We start from the raw sequence: 22,221 nt of genomic DNA, 5'->3' as shown, positions 1-22,221 counted from the left end.
AATACAACGTTTGTGTATATAGTTTCCTTTCTACAAAGTTTCAGACTCTACTCATGGATCTGTAGTAAGAGTGGGATTGGGTTGAGGATAGGGCAAAGTGCATGTAAAAAAACATACAAATTTAGCCTTCAATCCCATCCCCCACAAGCTCATCTAAAAAAGTCATAGGAACTTACAGATGGATGTAATTTGATCAGGCTTTCCCGCTAAATTGTGATGGGAATGTTAGTGGAAAGGGAAAAGAAGGGAGGGCATTAAGGAATGAGGAAGTGATAAAGAAGACAGGAGACAAAATTAAGAGGAAAGAAAGAGTAGGGTAAAAGTGATTGACAAAAGGAGATAAAATACAAGCATCGGTAGGGGTTGGGGGGTGGGATGGGAAGGAGGGTTGAGGTGCAAGAAGAGAAATGGACAAACAGATAGACGGAGCAACAGGAGAGATGAGGCAGGTGAGTTAAAGAGACACAATAAAAGGCAGATGTTAAAACGAAAACTGAAAATTAGAGTTAGTGAAGGGCAGACGTAGAGGAGTCAGACACGTACATACCGAGAAGGGGTGATGAAGGACCAAAGGAGGATGCAAAGAACGCATGAGGGAAGGCAGAGCAAGGATAAGGAGAACAGCTGGAGCGCGCGCATGTGAGGGGGAAGGAGCGACCTGTGTGGTGCAGCCAGATGTGTGGCTGCAGCCCCAGCTCCGGGGGAGAGAAGAGCGCTGGTTGCAGAAGGACTTCAGCTCCCCCTCTGGCCTCTCACTCTGACTTGGCAAGCCCGGCTGGTAGCGTTTGCTCTCTGCTGTGCTCTGTCCTAAGCCGCCGGGTGGCTGGACTTGCATCCTCGAGCCTGGGCTTCTGAAGCCATCCCAGAGTCAGCCCGCATCCTGCACCAGGAAGAGTCGCCTAGGAGAGGGCAAGAAGACCACCGCCCAGAGGGAGGGGCACCCACCGCCCCACCAGACGAGGATAGGGCAGGCTGAGAGGCACCCCTCGTTCTGCGTTTAGCGTTGAAGACTCCGGGGACTCTTTCTATTTGGGGGAGGGAGTGTCTGCTACGAGTTTTAGCCAGGATGAAAAACAAATAGAAAGGGGAAGGAAAAAGCCTCCAGAGATGTTTTAGCCTAGCGGATGTTCCTAGGGCTGAGAGGTGGATGTGCTCCCTGTGTGTTTACTCTGCAGGTCCCTGGGGCTGTTGGTCCCCTCTCTGGCCGGAGTATGGGAGCCGAAGCTCGGTGGAAGCTGCTGCCAATTCATCCCAAGAACCAACGGGGATAAAGGGATCTAGCCCGAGCTCGGAACCCATGTATGTACGCATGTATGCATGCATGTGTGCATGTGCGTATGCATGCATGTAGAGCTTCGCTTGGTGGGAGAACAGGGAGTGGGTACAGGGACGGGGAAATTTTTTTCTGAGTTACCATTACATTGCACTCCTCTGACTTGGCAATACGTCCACTGCCCTCCCCCCACAGCTTGTGAGGAAACTTTGTAAATAAGGGTAGCTTCTCCCAGGATAGACAAGCTTGTGGGGTGGAAAGGGCAGGGGTATAGTAGCCTGGCTGGGAAGAGAAAGCTGAAGGAAAGCTTCCTGGCAAATCTCAGGGTAGGCGCTTTGGGCTGAATGGGTTAACCAGGTAGACATTGGTTTCCTTCCCATATCCCTTACCCGGGAGATCCATTTTCGTCTCTTTGTCCATCAAAAGTCACAAACTTTTAGAAGCCCAGGATGAAGTATGGGGAAGACCACAGTTGTATTGTCTTTGCTTTCCCCTCTCCCCTTACTTTTATTTTGTTTGTATGCCCCCTTTCCTCAGAAAGGTGGGGCTCATGATGCCTTATTGGGTGTTTTTTTCTTCCCCCCTTTCCATCACCTAACCTTATCTTGCAAGAGATAGGAGAAACTGATTGGGTTGCCATCAACTCTCTCCAAGCTGATGAGCCTACAGAGCCAGGTATAAAGGGAGGGCAAAGTTCAGCTGTAGAGGTGGGTCATTTTAGTATTTTTGCCATGGGCTGTTCTAACACAAGAAAAAGGTCCAATGACTTCTTCCCAGGGTACTGCCCATTATGGAGGCCTAGTGGATTTATTCCTCCTCCATTCCATCCTTTCCCAATCTTCCACAACTCCAACCAACAACCTTTTTTAAAATTATCATTTTTAAATTAACTGTATTCATCAAATTATTGGAAAGGACTTTGCTTTCTATCAACCCCTAATATAAAATTTGGTTTCTCTGATTTATTCCATACCTAAGTGTGTATAGCTTTAAATCACAACTACTGCACAATACTCTAAAACAGATCATTTTTGTTGAGGAGTGGTGACAGTGTTACTATTGATTTTACTTTAATTTCCGTCTGACTAGCAACCTCAAATTACTTTTGGTCAGTCTTAGAAATTCAGTTAGGGATAGGGGTTAGGGACTTGGGTTGCCTTTGCTGCTTTCAATATACATTTTTACAAGTGCTTTCAAACCTATCCACTATCAGATAGTGCTTTTTAAAAAAGAAGACCCTTTTTGGATTGAAAAAAAAAGATTAATGGAATACATCCTAGACAGAAGCCAAAGCAGGGGGAGAGAAGGGGGAGAGGGAGAGGGGGGAAGAGAGTGGAGGGGAAAGAGAGAGGAGAGAGAGAGAGGGAGAGAGAGAGAAACAGAGGAAGGAAGGGAGAGGGGAAGAAAGAGAGAGAGGGAGAAAGAAAGGAAGAGGGAAAGAAAGAGGGAAAGGGAGATACAAGAGACAGAGAAGAAAGAGAAGGAGGAGAAAGAGAGAGGGAGGAGAAAAATCGAGAGAGGGAGAGCAAAGGAAGGAAGGAGGGAGGGAAAGAGAGAGACGGAGGAAGAGGGAGAGAGAGAGAGAGAGAAAGAAAGGAAGAGGGAAAGAAAGAGGGAAAGGGAGATACAAGAGACAGAGAAGAAAGAGAAGGAGGAGAAAGAGAGAGGGAGGAGAAAAATCGAGAGAGGGAGAGTAAAGGAAGGAAGGAGGGAGGGAAAGAGAGAGACGGAGGAAGAGGGAGAGAGAGAGAGAGAGAGAGAGAGAGAGAGAGAGAGAGAGAGAGAGAGAGAGAGAGAGAGAGAGAGAGAGAGAGAGAGAGAAGATGTATTGGCTGTTTACTCTGGACTTTGTTAGGATTTAAAGAGCCACACTTGATTGTAGAAACATTTATTTTGAAGGCATTACAAGATGGGCTTTACATTCTGCAATAAGCCTTTGCCTTTTTTTTTTTTTTTTTTTTTTTTTTTTTTTAGTCTGTGTTTGTCCTAATATTTAAAGTAATTAACTATGTAGGCAACAGCTTGGCCTTAAAGAGCCTCTGCCATCCTTTGAATGCAGAATGAAACATTATAGGCTGAAGTGTTTCTAATTGTTTTCTTCCCAGGGACTGTGGATTTACATAGTGATTCCCTTTGATGTTGAATGCAGACGCTCTCCCTCCCTCCCCCCCATTCCCCTTTGGGATGCAGTAGGTGATGCCCAGTTCTACTGCAATGGCAATTGGAGCTCTCTCAAGTTCCCTCCTGGTAACATGCTGTCTAATGGTTGCCCTCTGTAGCCCAACCATACCTCTGGAAAAACTGGCCAAGACTCAGGACAAACAGGGGATTAAAACCAATCAAGAGAAGAGAGACCACGCAGCCCGGGACACTCAGAGCCAGACAGGCCCAGGGAAAATGAATGAAATCACTAGGAATGGGCGGGAGGAGGGCAGCTCCAGGGATGGGAAGAGCAAAGGAAGCCGGAATTATTCCAGCAAAGAGACTTGGAGCAAACAGAAACAGACTTGGAATAGCCAAGGGATGAGTAGTAAGCCTGGGAATTTGCAAGCCCAAGAGTCAGAGGAGAGTGTTCAGGAAGACGCTCTGGCTGCAGAAGATGCGTCTCTTTCCGAAGCCTTGGCTACCCCGGAACCCCCGGAGGAGTATGCTTACCCAGACTACCGAGGGAAGGGCTGTGTGGATGAGAGTGGCTTTGTTTATGCTATCGGAGAGAAGTTTACTCCTGGCCCCTCAGCCTGCCCTTGCCTTTGCACTGAGGAGGGACCTCTGTGCATTCAGCCTGAGTGCCCGAGACTCCACCCTCGATGCATCCATGTAGATACCAGCCAGTGTTGTCCTCAGTGCAAAGAGAGGAAGAACTATTGTGAGTTCCGGGGGAAGACGTACCAAACTCTAGAAGAGTTCATGGTAAGAGTTAAAAATCACTCATGCCGTTGCTAAATAATTTTTGCATTCTTGGATAGATTTAAAAATACAGGATCCTGCTTAATCTTGCATCTTGAAACTATTGAAGAAGATTTTCATAGATACTGCCATCTTTTAAAATTATCTGTTTGATATGCATTAATTCCTTTACTCTGCTCTGACATTGAACTGAATTGTAAGATATAAACATTTGGGTAGAATTGCAACCAGATTTTCTACCTTCATCAACTGCTTTTCATTTAAAATTATTACTGCTTAAATGTATTACTCCTTTCTAATATCAGGTACTTTAGAGGGTTATTTGTGACACTTACTTCAGCCGATAGCTAATGGGACAAAATTCACAAAAATAAAATATATCATGTATTGTGGATTTAGGCTAGAAAAGCAATGCTTATGGGATAATAATAGTTCACATTTACACAAAGCTTTAGGGGTTGCAAAATACTTTATGAATTGAATCTCACTGGATCTTTACATCAGCTCTATAAGGTTACTAGTTTCCATTATTCCTAACTTGGAAATGAGGGGATTGACACTTTGGTTAAGAGACATGTCCAAGATAACTTAAGTAGTAAATATTGAGACATTATTTAAACTCAGGTCTTTCTGATTCCAATACTAGGACGGTGCCCAGTAAGTCAAATTACCCCAGAGATTAAAAAGAGGTAAAACAGACAATTGAGTGGGTTCTAGTTAGAGAGTTGGTGTCAATAACCATTTGCCAAAGTGTACCAATGATTTGAGTGATTCAGAATAATTATTTTGAGATGGGCTTAAAAAAAAAGACAAAGATACTTGAAAAGTATTTTTTCATAATTTGATATATTGTTATTATCTATAGTGAAGATAACCAGGAGGTGTGTTATGTAGCCTGAATTACAGTCTGAGAAATTGAATTGTGCTAAATTGTGTGCAAAATTGACAAATCTCTGATGACAATCTGGTTGACCGGTGTATGGATGAATATTACACATTTGGGCTCTACTCTTTATTTTTCATTGTCTGGATCATGCAGACTAACAGGTAACTTACTTTTCCACTTTCTTAGCACCAGTGGCAATGGAGGAAAGAAACTATTGGAACCTAAAGATAGGGAAAGGAAATAGCACTGCTTCAACCTGACTTAATGGCTGCTACCAGTTAGAAACTGCCTCTGTTGGTGGAGGACAGAGTGCTCTAAATGGATGGTCCCTACCACCACAGACCCACTAGAAGACTGTAGTGAAAGATACTGATTATTTACATCACAGATGAATACAGAGTAGTGAGATACTACACTTGGCTGTACTTAGAGACAAAGTAAACTTGTCTACAAAATAAATGTTTGCATGTAGCTAGATTGTACAGTGGGTAGTGTTGGGGCTAGAATCAAGAAGATATGAGTTCAAATGTGGCCTCAGACACTTACTATCTGTGTGACCTTGTGCAAATTACTTAATCCTGTTTGCCTCAGTTTCATCATCTGTAAGATGACCTGGAGAAGGAAATGGCAAACTACTTCAGTATTTTTTTTTTAAATTAACAGCAAAAAAAAAAAAAAAACAAAAAAAAAAAAACCCAAATGGAGTCATAAAGAGTCAAACGGGCCTGAACAACAGCAGTGTTAGTATGGGTACTGTAAGATGTATATGGGCATGTTACACAAAAAAATCTTGATCCTTAGGTTTGCACAAGTAATGTTGTATAACTGACCCAAATAGTATTTTTAATAAGCAGAAATGCCTTTATCTCTCTGAAAATTCTTAGTTATGATCAAAAAAGCTATTTGAAGAGGTGCAGCTAGGTGGTGCAGTGGATAGAGCATCAGCCTTGAAGTCAGGAGGACCTGAGCTCAAATCTGGCCTCAGACACTTCACACTTCCTACTTTTGTGACCCCGGGCAAGTCATTTAACCCCAATTGCCTCAGCAAGAAAAAAGCTATTTGATCAAAAAAAAATAAAACAATAATACTTGTAAAGCACTTAGCACAGTAATTGGCATATGGTATTTGGCTTGTGGCACAAATGGGTGGTGCAATACATAGCATGGTCTGGAAGAACTGAGCTCAAATGTGACCTGGGATAATTAATAGCTGTATGTCCATGACAAGTCATTTAACTCTTTTTGCTTCAGTTTTCTCATCTGTAAAATGATCTTTGCCAAGAAAATCCTAAATAGGGTTATGAAGAGTTGGACAAAAAACCAAAATGATAACAAAAAACGAATGTTACTAATCATAACAACAACAACAATAATAAAGCCAAGTGCATTAATTACTATTTCATTTGATCCTCCCCAAACCTTGTGAAGTAGGTGCTATTATTATTCCCATTTTAAAGATGAGTAACCTTAGAGAAAGATAAAGCAATAAATCCAAAGTTATATAGCTATGAAGCATCTGAGGCTGAATTGGAACTCCCATTATACAATGCACTGGCATTTGTATCAAAAGTAGTAATAAGAAGCAACATTAAGATAGTGTTTTAAAACTTACAAAGGGCTTTCTATGCATCATGTCTTTTGAGCTTTACAATAACCTTATCAAATTGGCACTATTAGTACTATCCTCATTTTACAGATGAAGAAACCAAGGTTCAGTGAGGTTACATAGCTAATGTCAAGAGGCAAAATTTGAAAGGTAATACTAACTCCAACACCATCATTCTATATATTGTCACACTTTTTAATATTCATTTTGATGTACCATTTTCTATAATTCCCTTAAATTCTATATTTCCCTTAAATTAGCCTAAGCAGTTTCCTTATCCAAAGAAGTGTCTGAGTAACCAAGTTGTTATATAATCTAAGATAAATAGTAACAGAGAATGGAGAGAAGAATGGCTAGCCCAGTGCTGCCAATCCATTCTTGAGCTAAAGGAACCATGATTAAGGCTTTTGGGGTGTGTGTGTGTGTGTTTGTGTGTGTTTGTGTTTGTGTGTGTGTGTGTGTATATATATGTGTATATATATACACATATACATATATACATATATAATTAAATAATATTATACAATTTTATTTTTGTCCAAAAATTAGTGGAATTTATTTTTCTCAATTACTAACACTAAGGATGGGTGTATATACATATACATATGTACACACACACACACACACACACACACATATATATATATATATATATATATACACACATAGAAATATATAGAGAAAGAACATCTCTATATTTTCTCCTCCCAGATTATATGTATTTGTATATGTTTATTTACATATTTTGGGGTAAGGAGAGGGGAGAAAGAGAAAGGCGGATATACAAACAGAAAATATGCAAGTAGGGAGGCAGGTTATAGAACTTCCGAGTGGAAATAGGAACAGAAATTAAGATAATAAGCAAATCTGTTGTAAAGAAAATCGATTGGGAGAAGATACAATACAAAAGAAAATTAAAGATGGCAATATGGTTCTGTGCATAAAGGAATTCCATTGACATAATTATGGAAGTCAGAAGGAAGAGCAATGTGGGGAAAGAACAACAGATTGATCTTTGGATGTATTTTGTATAAGAAGGCCAGTAGGCTGTTGGAAATGGAGGTTTGCAACTGAAAGAACAGGACTGTAGATTTATAAGAGGGAAGGACCCTAGAAGTCCAGGTAGACCTTAGCCCAAATTCTACCTACTCCATAATATTTTAGAGATGAGGAAATTGAGGATCAGAAAAGTTAAATGATTTGCCTAGGATCACATAGGTAGTAAGTATCTGATGCAGGATTTGCAAAGTCTTCCAAAGTCTTCCAGACTCCTAATTCAGCAATATATATCCGCTATACTATATTGCCTACTATATGAGCATTATTATTCTCTTTTGATTCCAATATTACATTTCTTTTCTCAATCATCTCACATTTATATTACACGGTCTTGAATTTTCACATTAATCTTTATAACTTCCTTGGGATGAGACTTGTATCATTATGCACAAACCATATATTATATGCATTCTATATTGTTCATTTAGAAATACCTTAAATACAATATGTTTATTTGGGTCTACATATACATACACACATATATACATAGGTGGTATTTAAAGTACCTGGTATTAATTAGGGACTTCCAAAACATGGCACAAATTGATTTTTTCAACAAAATCTTACATTGTTCTCTTTTTTACACTTTATGTTTAGCCAAACCCCATTACCAGTTTTTCCCTTCGTTCTATTGTCCATCTCTACCCTCGAGGCATTTGCTTGAAATGTACTCCCTTTTCATCTTTGCTTCTCAGAATTCTTCTCTTCCTTTGAGACTCAGCAGCACAGATGAACTCAGCTTAGTTCACCATGCTATGAAACCTTCCTTTTTTTCTCTAATTCTTAGCGCTAACTCTGTCCTCAAATTAACTTATGTTTACTTGTCTTCAGATGTTTGGTGCCCTCTCAGTAAAATGTGATTGCCTTAATGTCAGGAAATGCTCCAGTTTAGTGTTTGTAGCTCTAGCACTCTAGGGATAGAGCCTGCATCTGTGATTTCAGTAGGCTGGAGAATCCACAAGTGAAAAAATTCTTTCTAATTAATGCTGGCCAACACCTGCTCTGCCACTTACTTTTGGAGAGTCTCATCTAAGATTAAGTTTGCAGCCTCATGCAACCAGTATGTGTCAGAAACAGGACTTAAATTTAGGTCCTTCTGACTCTTAAGGCTTCTTTTTTCTATTCATTCTGCTCACATCACTTATTACAACACTATAGTCACTATCAAAATGTTCACTTCATTAAATTGAAATATTTCATATTGTGGCCATAGTAATCTTCCTTATGTACAGGTCTCATTTCAGAGCCTTTCAAGAGTTTGTACCTACCTAAGAAATTTTTAAAGAATGGTACTGCCTAACAAATAAAATACAGATTCTTAATTTTGCATTCAAAGCTCAATTTATCTTTTGAGTCTAATCTCAATCAAATTGCCTTCACAGATTTAACTCCAGTAAGAGTGAGCTACTTACTACTCTTCATATATATCCATGCTTTTTGGTTTCTTTGCTTTTGTCCATGCAATTCTCTCTGTCTGGAATAGTCTTTCCCCACTCTACTTTTCATTTTTACCTATTGAAAACTTACCTATTGGTTAAGATTGAGTTTGAAATGCCACATTTTCCATAACGCTTTCCTTAATTCCACTGATTAGCAATAGTTCTTTCCTTCTAAGATCTTAAATATTCTTTGATTAGGACTTTGACATTTATCATAATTTTTTTACATTTCGGTTTTATATATATATATATATATATATATATATATATATATATATATATTTGTGTTTCCTCCAACACCAGTCACCACTAATGTCTATCATAAACCCTCTTAGTCAATGTGGTATCCAACCATTATTGTCATTTAATAAGCTACTCTGTGCATAGTAGATGTTCAGTAATCTATTTTACTAGAACTGAACTAAGGGGATGAATTAAATATCATCTTTTATAAGCAATACATGACTTAAAATGTAGTCAAATCTATGTAAATGAGGGTCTTTGAATGAATGCTTCGTATCAAAATTTCTTGGGCTTCTGGGAATAATGATAACACATGTAAATGAAAGCATACACATATTGGAACTTTGCTAAAAATCCTCTTTGCTATAGAATATGGTGGAAAGCAAGTCTATATTGGACCCTATCCAAATGGAGTATGCTATTTAAAAATGCAAAGAAGTTCATTATAAAGTGATCCTTGTTATGTAGGTTCTCGTTACACCATTTTAGTGAGAGTCCACAATGTTTTAATTCATGGAAGGAATTTCTTAAGATATGGATTGAACTATTTAATCGTTAACTTTCCTTTCAACTTTTTGATCCTATAAGCTATATTTTTTAAAGAGTGGCATGAATTCCAAAAGGGTGAATCTTTAAGGGTTAGATTTAATCTATTTTGGGGCAGAATAAAAACTCGTTGTTCAAATTATACAAGTAAGCAGTCCACTGTAAGTAAGGTAACCTTACATATGGACATCCATTTTGTGGGTTAATAAGAATATGTTTCCTTAATAGTATGCCAAACTATGATTTTCAGTGCATTTTCATTGATGCATCAATCACAGTGAATCAATAATCTTGACTTTTGAAATGATGACATTGAGCGTTTAGGTCTCCTAACATGGTTGAAAGCTAGAGAATCAGTTTGGAGATTTGTAGCATACAATTCTTAATAAAGAATAGCTGAGATTTATAATAATATACTTTAATTACCTTAAAGTAACCTTAAAAACTAGAGTTCTAACTTGATTACTTTTAAGAGCTAAGAAGTTTTAGGAAAGAGCTGAGAAGTATTATAAATGCAGTAGGAGACTTTTCTTTGTTATAGTAGAATGTTTTGGTGAATGATTATATCCAAAAAGTTCATTATCCTATGACCAATCCACTACTGAAACTTGAAACTTAGCTAAGCTAGACTTTCAGCAGTAAACATTCAGTCTAACACCAGGCACATACTTGAGCCAAAAGGTCTCCCAGAGCTTGCACACACTGAACTAGGACATAGCGAGGTAATCTTCACATTATGATTAGCTATCAGAGTAAGACTTTAGTGCAGTGTTATAAATACCACATTTTATATTTGGGGATAATATAGTAAGCTTGATGATTCTTTGTTCTTCCCTCTGCTCTGAGCCCAGGCTTTTGCTATTCAGCAGTTGTCCACAAATAAAAAAAAGTCATAGCTGTAACATTGGGAAGTTTAAAGTTTGTTTTCACTTAACTATTATGCATAGATTTCACATGTTCAGTGAACCTAACGTCTATGATTCTTTCAGGTAAGCATAACTCACCTAATTGTAAATTGCTAAACCAAGGGCTGTTCTTTTATTGATACAAGCATGTTGAAAAGTGGGCAAGTGTTATATTAAAGGAATTATAGCACTGCCATGTAGTGAAGGTTCATTTTCTCTCAATTCCTTGATAGGGAATTAATCCATTCCCACCATCAGAAAGTAAATTTCATGAAAATGAACCAAAGGCAGAGCTAATAAAAGGTATGAGAAAAGAAAAGAACTCAATACAAAGGAGTGAAAATAGATTCAAATAATATAAAAATAATAACCAAATGAGGGACACATAATCTAATTTATATTTTAATATATTTAACATCTACTGGTCATCCTGCTATCTGGGGGAGAGGGTGGGAGTTAAGAGGTGAAAAATTGGAACAAGAGGTTTAGCAATTGTTAATGCTGTAAAGTTACCCATGCATATAACCTGTAAATAAAAAGCTATTAAATAAATAAATTAATAAAATAATGAAGGACACATAGTTCTATAAATGTAATATTTATACTAATTCAGGGTTGTATTTTAGGTAGTTCTATAGCGTCTTCTCTGGTCACCCTCTCCCTACCACCACAGTCATTGGCAGGTTAGTATCTCAAGGAATAATTAACAACGTCTCTTCTTGTTATAGAAGGTTTGAAAGTTTCTAATGTTCTTGCTCGGGAGTCCACATTAGCGGTTTTTTTGTTTGTTTGTTTGTTTTATCTCAATTTTTAATTTATTTTTTAACACACATTGCTTTATGAATCTTGTTGGGAGAGAAGAATCAAAGTAATAGGGGAAAACCATGGGAGAGATTAAAATGTGTTGATTTACATTGTCTCCTTAGTTCTTTTTCTGGATGCAGGTGACATTTTCTGTCCAAAGTCTATTGAAATTGCTTTGAATTACTGAACTACTGAGAAGAACCAAGCTTTTCATTGTTGATCATCTCACATTCTTGCTGTTATTCTGTGCAATGTCCTAATTTGTTTATGATATCATCCTTTATCCCCAAATCATGTATATATTTTGACCCTATTTTGGTGTGGAGTATAAGATGTAGGTCTATGCCAAATTTCTGACATATTATTTTACAGTTTTCCCAGCAGTTTTTGTCAAATAGTGAGTTATTATCCCAGAAGCTAAAGTTTGGGGGTTTGTCAAATACTAGATTGCTATAGGCCTTGATTATTGTGTTGTGTGCATCTAATCTATTCCACTGATCCACCTCCCTTTTTCTTAGCCAGTATCAAATGGTTTTGGTGCTTTATCATATAGTTTTAGGCTTGGTACCACCAAGCCACCATCCTTTATGTTTTTATTTTCATTAATTCCCTTGATATTCTTGATCTTTTCTTCTTCCAGATGAATTTTATATTTATATTATTATTTAAAAAATAATAATATAAATAAAAATTTAAATTTAAATTATAAAAATTAAATATAAAAAATTTAAAAAATATATTTTTATAATTTAAAATATTTTATGTTTATTATTTATGTTATATTTTCTAGGTCTATAAAATAATGTTTTGCCATTTTGATTGGCATAGCACTGAAAAAGTAGATCAATTTAGGCAGAATTGTCATTTTTATTATATTAGCTCAGCATTAATGTTCTTCTGATAAACAGATAACATTCACCTCACTATCAATTAACCTAATTATAGTAATTAGCTTTTACAGAAGGCTGTTTACTAAGAGGGTATTGCAAGGACCAACTATAATATTCTCCCAAACAGGGAGATATATTTCTTGCATTCAGTACCTGAAAATGTATACTCAAACTTAAGATGATTGCTGTAAAACATTCCCTCTCAACCCAAGGATATGGTCATTAATTTTTCTCCTTTATGGATTTCCTGCCAATGTGTGTGACAAAGCCTAAACTTAAGTTAAGTCCTTTTATTCACCTGGACTGATTTCTTTGATGGCCTGAATCAAGCAGGTCACTTCTTAGACCTGAAGAATGGAGCCCTCACCATATTTAGCTACTGCTGCCAAGAGTTTTGGGTTTCCAGTTGTCACTGGGACCATGATTGATTTTGATAGTTCTATCAGTATCTTGTGTTGTTCATGGATTGCTCTCAAGTTCTAGAGTTATCTGAGTTTTCCCATCTTTGGCTATCACACACATAAGATTGAGAAAAGAAAAACACAGAAAAAGAAGCTCCAAGGAAGTAAGGAGATAAAAAATAAGTAAGCTGACAAAAAACAAAGGATATCTGAATGTACTCTGAAATGGGAAGAAAGACCCCTTGATTATGTATTTCTAGAAGTAGACTAGCTGGATCTCCACATGGGTTGGAACTTGGAAGGGCATATTGTTTATGTTTTAAGGATCTGGACGTATCCATGTTCTTTGTTCATATTAGCACAGATAATTGAAAGTAGATTTTTTTCCCCTGAGGCAATTGGGGTTAAGTGACTTGCCCAGGGTCACACAGTGAGGAACTGTTAAGTGTCTGAGATCAGATTTGAACTCAGGTCCTCCTAGCTTCAGAGCCGGTGCTCTATCCACTGCACCACCTAGCTGCCCCCTGAAATTAGATTTTAAATGATCCTTAAAAAAAAAAGAAAAACAGACTTCTAAGGTCATCAGTATTATTAGGAGCTCCTCGGGAGGAGTTTTTCTTTACACATGTGGATTTTTTGGTGCAATTTATAGGGTTAAGTATTATGTCATGGTCTCCTTGAACAGTTCTACCTCAGTTTTCCTGCACTAGTTTCCCTGAATTGTTCTGCCTCAATCCCCTTAGTTGCAATGCCCCCCCCCCCAACTTGGGTTCATTATTGTTAATTTGAGATTCAAGATAAGGGGGAGATCAGACTTCCTGGCTCCTAACTCCTTCTGTCCTCAAGAATTTATGGCACTACCCCCTTCTGAACATATCAAAAGATAAGACTGTCCTGGATACCTCATTGATACCTTTACTTTTGTTTATTCAGACATCCTGACTCTGACTTCCTAGTAAGAATTTATAGCCTCCCCTCGTTCCCCCATCCTGGTAGAACCAAATGGTCCTGAAACTTCCCCTTCCCACTCTTTTCTTTCTTTGTTTCAAAATCTTATAAAAGATTTGGGATTCTCCCATTCTCAGCTGGATACTTTGAGACTTGAGACCTGTCCAGTCAATCATACTCTCCAATTAATAAAATAATAAAAACTCTCTAATTTCTATCTTGCCTCAGTTTCTCTGGCATTTCATACATTTGTCTGAGGCACTGAGAAATCATGTGATTTGTCCATATACTCAGCTAGTATATGCTAAAAGCAAGAATTGAATCCACATCAGACTGACTTTGAGGCCAGCCCTCTCTCCAGTACACCACACTGCTCCTTTTATTTAGTTATGAATTTTAAATTTCTTCATCTTTAAAAATTGTTCTTCAGAGTTGTTGAGTTTAAAAGCAAATCTGTCCCTTGGCATCTATGTCTTGGCTATCTAGACTATACCATATTATGATCCAAATTCATTACGGAGAAATGTTTATCAGCATTTCGAAATGAAAAAAATTGCTTTTATAATTTGCTTAGTTAAATCTATCCCTCAGCTATCTATTATCTAGTTTGTATTAATCCTTTATAAACTCTCTCATCTCCTCAGATTTTATTAATGAAGAAATCCTTACGAGAACATTGGAATAAATGTCCTGGGCAATTAGAAATAATATTATAGACTTTTAGAAGTAGAAAGGGCTCTAGAGATAATTTAATCCAATCTCCTTATGTCTCAAATAAAGAAACTATGGTTCAGATAAGGACCATAGGAAAGAATTTGCCCAAGGTCATCAATAAAAAGTTGAGCTAGGAAGAGACATTAATCCTCTTGCTGCTCAGGCCAGTGCCCTTTTAACTACAAGATGGTAATAATTACAATGATCAGAAAATACCTAGAAACAGAAAATTATTATTTATTCACGTGTCGCTACCTAATGGTGTTCATATTTTTCTGGCTTATATATCTTGCCTGAAAACAATCAAATAACTGAAAAGAATTAAGGATGAGAGTCTTAAGAGATGCTAGAATGCCTCTGTCCTGAACAAAATGGTTGATTGAAGGTTTTCATTGATACCTTTTGTTTTGAAGCCAATAAAATGGCAACAATAGAAAAGAATGTCACGGCATGCAAGTTTCCTTGGTGGAGCCAAATTTGTATTTGCCCTAGAATGGGGAAGCCCAGCTCTTTTGGCTGCTTGCTTGAATCCTTCTGTGCTATGTTTGATTTACTAGTCTGACCAAATTTGCACCATAACATTTTACTCTTTCAGGAAATTCCTCCTGTTATGTAATGTGTTGACTTTTAAAATACTATCACTGCATATGAATGAGGTGAATTCCTTATGTGGCAGGGAGTGTGTGCCCAGGAACTTGGGGTCATGTCAGGAAAAGATGTTGTAAGCCACAACCTAGCAGTGATTGGTGTGTGTTTACTACACCTTTGGCCCAGATGATCCCGCAGCATTAAATTTGCATGTCCTTCAAATATGATTGTATTGAGCTCAATAATAATGAGAGTGAATATGGTTGGCAATAAGAGTTGAAATTCACTGGAGCTCTGCTTAAGTATGTGGAATAAAATTACATTCAAAACTGAGAAAGAACTCTGAGGGCACCTAGTACAACAGCTTTCATTTTAGAAATAAGGAAATTAAAGCCTCGGGAGGGTAAGTAACATTCCCAACATCACACAGACAATTAATGAGGAGCTGGGGACTTTAATCCAAATCCTCTGAGTCTAGGGTTAATGTTCTTCCACTTCAGCATTCTATCTCTGCTAAAAGAGAGGAATTTAGTTGTCAAAATATGGAATCCTGTGTCCTACTTGTTGAGGACAGCTTCCCAAGTTGGCACATGAGGAAGATCCTGGAATAACAATTACCTAAGGGAGGATAGGATTAGTCTAGAGTACTGGTAATTAAGATGCCCTATACACATAGCTGGAAATAATCCTTGTTATGGAAGAGCTCTCTTTCGACTCCCCCTCCTATAATGTACCTTTTTCCCCCAATGGATTGTTCATTTTTAAGTGCATGTTCCATTGGTGTATGACACAATAGGAGCATGCCTTTGAGAAGAAGGGACAATTTCTGGGACAGGTGTTTGAAGGAAAGAAGAGAAAACCCATCGCTATTACAGGTGTTTTGAATCCAAGAGGAAGTCTTTAATTACTCTTTTATGTCTTACATAGAGTGCCCATTCTTTAGTTTGCATTTCTGACCCTCTGGCTTGAAACACTTCCTTTGCTTATCAGCACCATTTAGGTCTGGCCAAGGTTGAGTTCCAGCCAGCTGGATTTCATTCTTCGTTCTATTTCTGTTAGACGCTGGGGTACAGCCAGGACACAGCTTACACTTTCTCAGAGTCTGAGGGAAGGGATGATGTCAGCCACACACTGACTTCACTTTAAAGCCTCAGGTGCTCCTAAAATCACAGGATTTGAAAAAGAGAGATTTCTGGATAGGTCCATTTGGGACCAAAAAAGAATTGCTTTGAGCCCTTACTACAGACAGAGTGAGTTGTAAGTAAAAGAATGAAATCTGTCTTGTCACTCTGCTGAAGCTTTTTCTTCCCTCTTCTCTCAATTGTCATGTTCCCCTCCTGCCCATGTCTGGCTTCTTAATTGGCCAAGAATCCTGTCTGTGGTATGCCTGCTCTTCTCCACTGCCAAGCACCGCCCCTACACTCCAGACCTTTTTTCTCTTGCCTTCTTTACCTCTAGCTAAAGCATATCTATCTATCTACCTCTATCCATATTTATCTATCTAGATATCTATACCTATGTGTATAACCTCTACACATACAGAGATAAATATTTATCTGTCTATATGTATAGAGATATACACATAGATATAAATCTATGTGTATGTGTGTATGTTTGTGTGTGTAGCTATACACGTAGATAGAGAGATCTGGTCAAGTTTATGCAAATAGACATTCTGATGTATGAAATAAGAGATAACTGATCTGATGAACTAATAATGCCTGTTAAAGAATTAACTTTCACCTCTAAAACTGGCAGATTATGTGATCAGGAGCAAGTCTCTCAGCCTCCATTTCCTCACCTTCAAAATATAGATAATAATACCTACAATGAGAAGAATATAAAATATGTACTATAAAATGTTTTGTAAGACTCAGAGTTCTATATAAATATCAGCCGATAAAAAAATGTTTGCATTTTAAAGGAGTCTTTTGGGCATTAAGAGAAAGAAGCTACTAAGATTAGAATTTAAAGTCAGAAGGGACCTTAGAAGTACCAAAAAGACACTAAAATTAAAGTACAAACTGGGATTAGAGACCCCACCATGCTTAGCCATAAACCGAGGTAATTAAATAACAACATTACTCGCCAGAGAACTACTAGCCTCTGCTTAAAACTCAAAGGACTTGGAAGTACCCTAGACCCTCCCCTCATTTTTCAGCTATAGATAGATAAATATAGATATATATGGAAAGGTCACATGATTTGTCTAAAGTTCCATGACTAGAAAGTAACAGGAGGGAGATGTGATGCTAGGTCTTCTGATTTCAGATACAATACTTTTTTCTCTTTGTGGGGATTTAATGAACTTTGGCAGTAGATATGGACTTTTTGGGATACAGTAGTCTAAGATCCTTCTAATCACCTCAACTAGCATAGTCCTGACTTTAGTAATTCCATTCAGATCCCATGATTAGGTTTGCAAAATTTTGTCTTGGAAAATGTCAAGGGTAGATAGATAAAAAATCCACAACAGATTCAGAGTATGTTACTTTTGCCCATAGGACTGTGAAGATCATGCAGAGAGCCATTGTTGCCTAAGGGGATAAGCTGTGTTTGAATTTCTTCTCCAATTACTCAGACATGCACTGACAAGATGCTTCACCTCTTTGCCCCATCCTCTAGAAAACAAACAGTAGGATTCTGCCTCTGAATTGAAAAGAAAAATAGTGAGTAAATATAATGGTCTAGTCTTCAAGGTCCAGGAACAGCTTCATCTCTTATATTTGTGGGGAAATATATACATCCTCTTATACTTGAGTGAAATCCACATTTTATTTTGTTTAACCCATTTAGGTCTCAGTTCAAGTGGACACTTGGCTATCCTTGGTCCTGAAGAGTTCAGTAAAAATGTAGAGTAGAATTGTCTAATTGCAACTTCAGCCTCTTAGAATCAATCACAAGTTTCTTTCAAAGGGAAACAGTTGCTACTGCCTCCAAATATTGGGTCTGCCTTTTCCCCAGTTATTAGAAATGTTTTCTTCTTGAAATTGCTTTGTATTTGTAATATGATACAAAATGCATTATTCCAATGATGTACAATTCTTCATGAGTTCATTTGGAGTTTTATTGGCAATGATACTGGGAGGGCTTGCCATTTCCTTCTCCACCTCATTTTGTCGATGAAGAAACTGAGGCAAACAGGAGTAATTTTAGATGTCATAGAGTCACATGGCTATCCTTTCTTAAGCTAGGCCTAGCTTTCTGTCTATTAAGCCTGTATTGATGTACAACTGACACTTAGCTGTCCTCAAAAACAAAAACAAAAACAACTCCTTCATATTTACTTACTCATATACAAGTGAATGCTCCTCATTAAAATATAAACTCTTTAATGGTAAGGACTAATTTGTGTTTATTTTTATATTCTTAATTCCTAGTTTAAAGCTTTCAATGTGATTCATTTACAAGGGAGGAAACTGAAGCCAAGAGTTTTACTTGGCCAAAAATCACATTCTTCATACTTCCTCTTACTTTCTTTACATTTCAGAATTTTTATTCATATATGTGTGTGTGTGTATGTGTGTATACATATATATATATATATATATATATGCAAACTTTCAGTCATAGAATATGAATCTAAATGTCTCTAACTACCTGTTTGATGTTGAGCAAATCAATTAAGCAGCCAGAACCTCAGTTTCCTCATCTGCAAAATGAGATGATTGGATTTAGATGGTCTCTAAAATCCCTTTTGGCTCTAAATCTATTATCCTTCCACTTTCTTTACCTAATTATCCACCTTTTGGGATAATGAAGGAAAAAAGTAATTCAGCAAGATTATCGAAAACAATTGTGTTTGAAAGAAATATAATGTTTTATATGTATAGGCTTTTATATTCATACACTTCACCTTTGCAAAGAAGAATGAAAGTATTCTTGTCTTTGGATTCAAGCTCCACCATTATAATAATTCAGTATTCAATTTCTTTTTCATAATTATCCTTTATATGTCTGAAGTCATTGTATATATTGCTTTCCTGTTTCTACTTAAATTGAAGTTTATAGAACTTTATTTGTATCTTTGAATTCTTTATATTCATTGTTTCTTATATCGTAGCAATATTCTATTATAATCATTTATATAATTTGTTATCATTTCTTAATCTATATGCATCTACTTTGTTTCCAGTTCTTGGCAACTAAATTCAGACAAACTTTTATATAGTGGCAGATATGGGCAAAAAATCTAGGTGACTTGACTATTGCTGTGAGGTGTTCATTTAAGCCCTCTGTATCACTTCACATATCCTAAACTCTTGTCAGGAAAAAAAAAAATTACTCAGAGAGTTAAGACTGTGAGAACAGATCCAGCAACTCATGAGAGTGCTAGTTGTCAATGTTGCTTTGCCCATAGGCATATTTCAGCATTCTGACTAGTTGGCATCTGACCCACTGTGAAGGAAGCTTTCACAAAACACAAGTTTCTGTGGCTAAATTACGACTTTATATCTAGCATTCAAGTTTTTGTCATCTGATTTGAACATAGCTCTGATTTTCAATGACTCAAATAAAACATTGTGTGTGTGTGTGTGTGTGTATGCATGTTTACAGGTGCATATATCCCAGGCCACTAAGTAGAGCTAAGGATGTAAGATCACGAAGGATAGTTTGTCTTTTATTATCTCCAACTTTTACTTTATGATTTCCTTTTCCCTTTTTGTTCCCTTCACTTGCACCTTCTCAAATTCTCAATAATATGTTTTTTTTCCCTTCAACCTCTGTCAAAGTGTAGTCTTTAAAAAGATCTGGACAGACTGCTTTTATAGTTTAAGGTTAATTTTTAAATCTCCAAAAGGTATTTATATTGAAGGCTTCACTCTGAATGTAGAATGAAAAGCTTCTCGGTGTTAAAAGCATTTCAAGCATCAGTGGGCAGGCAGTACAGGTAAATTCTGGGCAGATAATCCAGAATGCACTTCAGTGCTCTTGTCTATTCTTTGTGCAGGTAAAAGGACTCTGGGTCCTACAAGACTTTGAATTCAATTTGCTCCTCTCTTAGGGTTTCTTTAGTTGACTTTACTTCTGAAAGAGCAGGTAGATATGTTCTGATACTGTCAGTCATTTCTTTGAAGTACAGAAAGCCCTCAACACAGTAAATGGATGTTTGTGTGAGCATGTCAGGTCATTTGGCTGTTGCTGAAACACTCCCAAGGGCTTGACTGCTTCAGCTCAAAAGATGATAGCCCCCCTGGCTTTTACTTTCGCTGTTCAGAATCTTGATTCCCGTTGAGTAGTTCATCACTTGTCAATATTGCCAACAATTTTCTTTTTAAAATTGACTCTATAAGGGAGGACCATTTTCTCTTTTAAAATGATTTCATGAGCTACAAGTGAAACAGTGGGAGAGGACAGAGCAAGTTTTGAAGGTCCAGTGACTGAATGGCTAACCTTAAATCATAGGCTCTGTTGTAAATAAAGTGTCTTACAAAATCAAAAGTGATCTATGTTTTGTTTTGCTTATATCTGGTGTTACATAAACTCTGTGTGTATGTGTGTATATATTTGTGTCTGCATTTGAATAAAATTATTTTAACTTTTTTTAAAAAGTGATATATTTTTGATATATGGAAAATAGTTCCATGCTCTTTCTTTTCCTTAAAAGGAATCACTGTTTCTGTGCACTCAGATTATCTTGATGCAGGTAAATAGTATATCAGGCAGGAAAGACTAGTACTGGCAAAACTGAGGATATTCTTTTGGGATAGTGAGTGCTTTTCATCGCCACCAAGTGGTCAAAATGAAAATAGGTCTGAATAACAGGAAATTTAGCATGCACATTGTTTATTATTGTTGTTATTATTTATAATCTTCTGCAATGTTATAACTTAAAACAACATCAATACAGTTGCCCTTTTTCCTTACTTCATTTACACTCCTTCAATCTTCTTGTACACTCTTATCTTTGGGACAAACTAATCTAAAATTTTTTCTTTTGTGCATAGGATATTTTTAGAAATATCCTTCCTCTCTTTGCAGAGTCCCATACACAAACACTGCAGTATCATCTCTTTTTTGAACCTGATGTTGCTTTTTTCCCAAAAGGCACAGAAGATGAGGATGTTGGGACTGATACAAAAATCTGCCAACTGGTCCACTGGCATCTACTTAACTTCAACAGTATTTGACAATTAGGGACAATAGTTTGAATCTTGGATCTCTCATATATTATCTGTATGACCATGGGCAAATTGCTTAATTTCACTGTCACTGAGCCTGAACTAGAAGATGTTTTCCAACTCTGAATCTATAAATATATATTCTTCTGATCTTGTACTGACCCAAGATTACGATCACCAAAATTTAAAACATGCTACTTTATTGTTTAAAACTAAAACTTTATTGTTTAAAAACTAAAAGATTGGGGCATCTAGGTGGCACAGTGGATAAAGCACCAGCCCTGAAGTCAGGAGGATCTGAGTTCAAATCTGACCTCAGACACTTAATACTTCCTAGTTGTGTGACCCTGGGCAAGTCACTTAACCCCAATTGCCTCAGCAAAAATAAAAATAAAATAAAATAAAGATTGATGATGCTCTCAGGAATGAAAGCAATAACATCAAATCAATAATGACAGTAGCAATGATAACAATAACACTATCAAAGCCCACCTACGTTGTACATTTTGGAAACTGGATCAGGAGAGAGCAAATGCAAAGTTAAAGTAATGCTCAAAAAAATAAAGAAATGCAAAGCAGAGTATGATGAGGATTCTATATATAGGAGGGAGAACACAATGCTTATAGAGTGTATGAGGGCCTGACTGGGATCCTAGAATGCTAGCCGGCTGAGCTTTAGTAATACCACTAGTTGAATCAGCACAATGACCCATGTGATCAACTTGTACCTGTGAAGCTAAGTAACAGAAGGTGGAAAATTTCTAAAAATTGGCTTCACACAAAATCACCAATATTATCACTTTGACAAGGAAGACCATATAATATTTGGTACCCCCTTCATTTGCCAGTTCCAAAAGAGAACAGAATATATCAGAGCAAATCAGAAATAC

General features: G+C 37.1%; 1 protein-coding gene across 1 annotated transcript in view; it reads left to right on the top strand.

Moving 5' to 3' along the window:
* Positions 1-352: 352 nt before the first annotated feature.
* Positions 353-22,221, top strand: part of VWC2 (von Willebrand factor C domain containing 2) — a 201,458-nt gene continuing 179,589 nt past the window's right edge. The window contains exons 1-2 of the mRNA XM_003762539.2: positions 353-1,299; positions 3,379-4,183. Coding sequence (XP_003762587.1) covers positions 3,470-4,183 — 714 coding nt within the window. The 5' untranslated portion in view covers positions 353-1,299; positions 3,379-3,469. The remainder of the gene's footprint in view (positions 1,300-3,378; positions 4,184-22,221) is intronic.

Source organism: Sarcophilus harrisii, chromosome 1, assembly GCF_902635505.1.
Source record: "Sarcophilus harrisii chromosome 1, mSarHar1.11, whole genome shotgun sequence".
Classification (NCBI taxonomy): Eukaryota; Metazoa; Chordata; class Mammalia; order Dasyuromorphia; family Dasyuridae; genus Sarcophilus; species Sarcophilus harrisii.
This window is presented reverse-complemented; position numbering and strand designations above follow the sequence as displayed.